Source organism: Atta cephalotes, assembly GCF_000143395.1.
Source record: "Atta cephalotes unplaced genomic scaffold scaffold00056, whole genome shotgun sequence".
Taxonomy (NCBI): Eukaryota; Metazoa; Arthropoda; class Insecta; order Hymenoptera; family Formicidae; genus Atta; species Atta cephalotes.
In genome coordinates, this window is record NW_012130120.1 from 976,694 (window position 1) to 979,330 (window position 2,637).

At 29.2% G+C, this 2,637-nt stretch overlaps 1 protein-coding gene across 1 annotated transcript in view; it reads left to right on the plus strand.

The window, feature by feature from the left end:
- Positions 1-2,424, plus strand: part of LOC105623385 (probable serine hydrolase) — a 3,908-nt gene extending 1,484 nt beyond the window's left edge. The window contains exons 2-4 of the mRNA XM_012204779.1: positions 195-427; positions 1,711-2,058; positions 2,173-2,424. Coding sequence (XP_012060169.1) covers positions 195-427; positions 1,711-2,058; positions 2,173-2,424 — 833 coding nt within the window. The remainder of the gene's footprint in view (positions 1-194; positions 428-1,710; positions 2,059-2,172) is intronic.
- The last annotated feature ends 213 nt before the right edge of the window (positions 2,425-2,637 follow it).

Sequence of the window (2,637 nt, forward strand, 5' to 3'; positions counted from 1 at the left end):
ACACACACACACACACACACACACACACACACACACACACGCATGCACGCACGCACGCACATATATATATATATATATATATATATATACATATAATCGTTTAAAGATTTAAATATATATTAGATTAAACGGAAATTAAAGACACGTTGCTCTCAATAAATGACACATTAAATTCAACATATTGATAAATTTAGGAAAATGGTGGGGACCGACAGATATGCAGCCTATAGTGGCAATACACGGCTGGCAGGACAATTCAGGAACTTTTGACAAGTTGGCACAATTATTGTCAAACGTAGCTATACTGAGCATAGATCTGCCTGGTCATGGCATTTCTTCTCATCTACCACTCGGACAGTTCTACTATATATTTTGGGATGGGGTTCTTACGCTACGTAGAATTGTTAAATATTACAAGTGGAACAAGGTTAGCCAGCGAGTCAATGTTATACAACGATTTAAAAATCTTTTTTATAAATTATAAATATAATATACAGTAACATGGAATAGACAAGAGCATGGGTTTTATATGCTTTATTTTGCAGAAGTTAAATGCAATTACAGCATAACTTCACAGGAGTATGTGATCTTTTTATATTATGTATCATTACCAATTACTTATTTACATATTTTTAATTTAGAATATTTGCATATTTTGCAATAGTATTTATGTTACATTCAACATGGAGGTATAACGTTATTACTTTTATTATTTAATATTCACATTGCTTGCACCTGATCATATCATAATTAATAAAAAAAATATTTAAAAAGGTTGACTGTTATGTATGCATAATATGTAAAATAAATATGAAAACTCTTAATGCTAATAATAACATGTTAAAAAACACTAAACATCATTCAAAATTATCGTTGTATAACTGCATATTACATCGTACATTCTCAAGTATAGACAAAAAAGCTTTTTAACTCAGCTGTAACTTTGTTGCATTTAAAAAAATATAGGATCTTTCTCTTCTCCTTTAACAAATTGCTACAAGTTTATAACAGCAAGATCTGTATTCTATTGAAATGTCATAATTTGAAGAAAATAAAGTAAAATAAAAAAATAATTGTAAAACTCTCCTGCAGGCAAATGGTGGGGCCCTAGTGAGCTCCAACCAATACTGGCACTACACGGTCGCCAGGATAATTCAGGCACTTTTGATACATTAATGCCATTGCTGTCAAATGATGTTTCTGTTCTTTGTTTGGATATGCCTGGGCATGGTTTATCTTCACATTACCCAAAGAGTCAATTCTATTATGTGTATTGGGATGGTGTCATATTTCTTCGTAGAATTATTAAATATTTCAAATGGAACAAGGTTAGCGAGTGGATAAAATTTACAATTGAGATCAGTATAAATTTTTTCCAGTATGATGCTTATATATTCTCACATATCTAACAGTCATCCTTGCTTGCACTAAATTGCATTTTATATTTATGTTTGACTCAAACATACTGCATGATAAAGTTTTTTGTATATATGAAAATTAATGTTAATGTGAATATTTTTACATATATCATCAACATATATTTTATGTTAAGTATTGATGTATATAGAATAACTAACTCTATTATATAAGAGATATATACAATATTGTGTAACATTTAATATATACTATAATATATGCTATATATTATATATCTACTAAATATAAATCTACTAATATAAATTTATAACTTTCATTCTATTATGGAAATAGGTCAAACTTCTTGGGCACTCATTGGGTGGTGCTATATCATTTCTGTATGCAGCATCATATCCAGATGAAGTCGATTTTCTTATAAGTTTGGACATTGCTAGTCCGAGCGTAAAGGATGCCAAGAAAACAGCTGCAACCACCGGAGAATATATTGACAGATTTTTGAAATATGAATTATTAACATTGGATAATGTACCATCTTATGAATATGGCGAAATGCTTGACATAGTAGAAAAAGCATATGATGGTTCTATAACAAGGGAAGGAGCAGAAATATTAATGAAACGTGGTATGCAGCCAGCGCATAAAAGAGACAAATATTATTTTTCTCGTGATCCAAGATTGAAGGTAAAAAAATTTAATTATGCAATATGTTTTATCTAACAAGAGCTAATATTGTAGGTTTTTATGATTCAAAGAAGTGTTAATGTTATTTAAAATTTATTATTTATGTTTTTTTAGGTTTCCCTTTTAGGCCAATTATCTCTAGATTTAATACTTGAATACGCAACTCAGATAAAATGTGCTTATCTCAACATTCGTGCTATTCCTGGAATGAAATTTGAAAATCCTGAAAATTATCAGAAAATATTGGACATCATAAAAGTAGGAGCTAAGAAATTTGAGTATCATGAGGTGACAGGCACGCATCACGTACATTTGAATGAACCCGAAAAAATTGCGCCTATAATCAAGAATTTTTTACAAATTTAATAGTAATGTTATTTAATTATATATGTATTAATGAATTTAGTTACTTAAAATAATTTTGTGAAAAATGGGTACATAAAATTTTTTATCTGAAATGTACAGATTAACAGAAAATTGTATTTATATTCGTGAGACACATGTATGCTTGCATCTGCACACACACACACACACACACACACACACATATATATATATATATATATATATATATATATA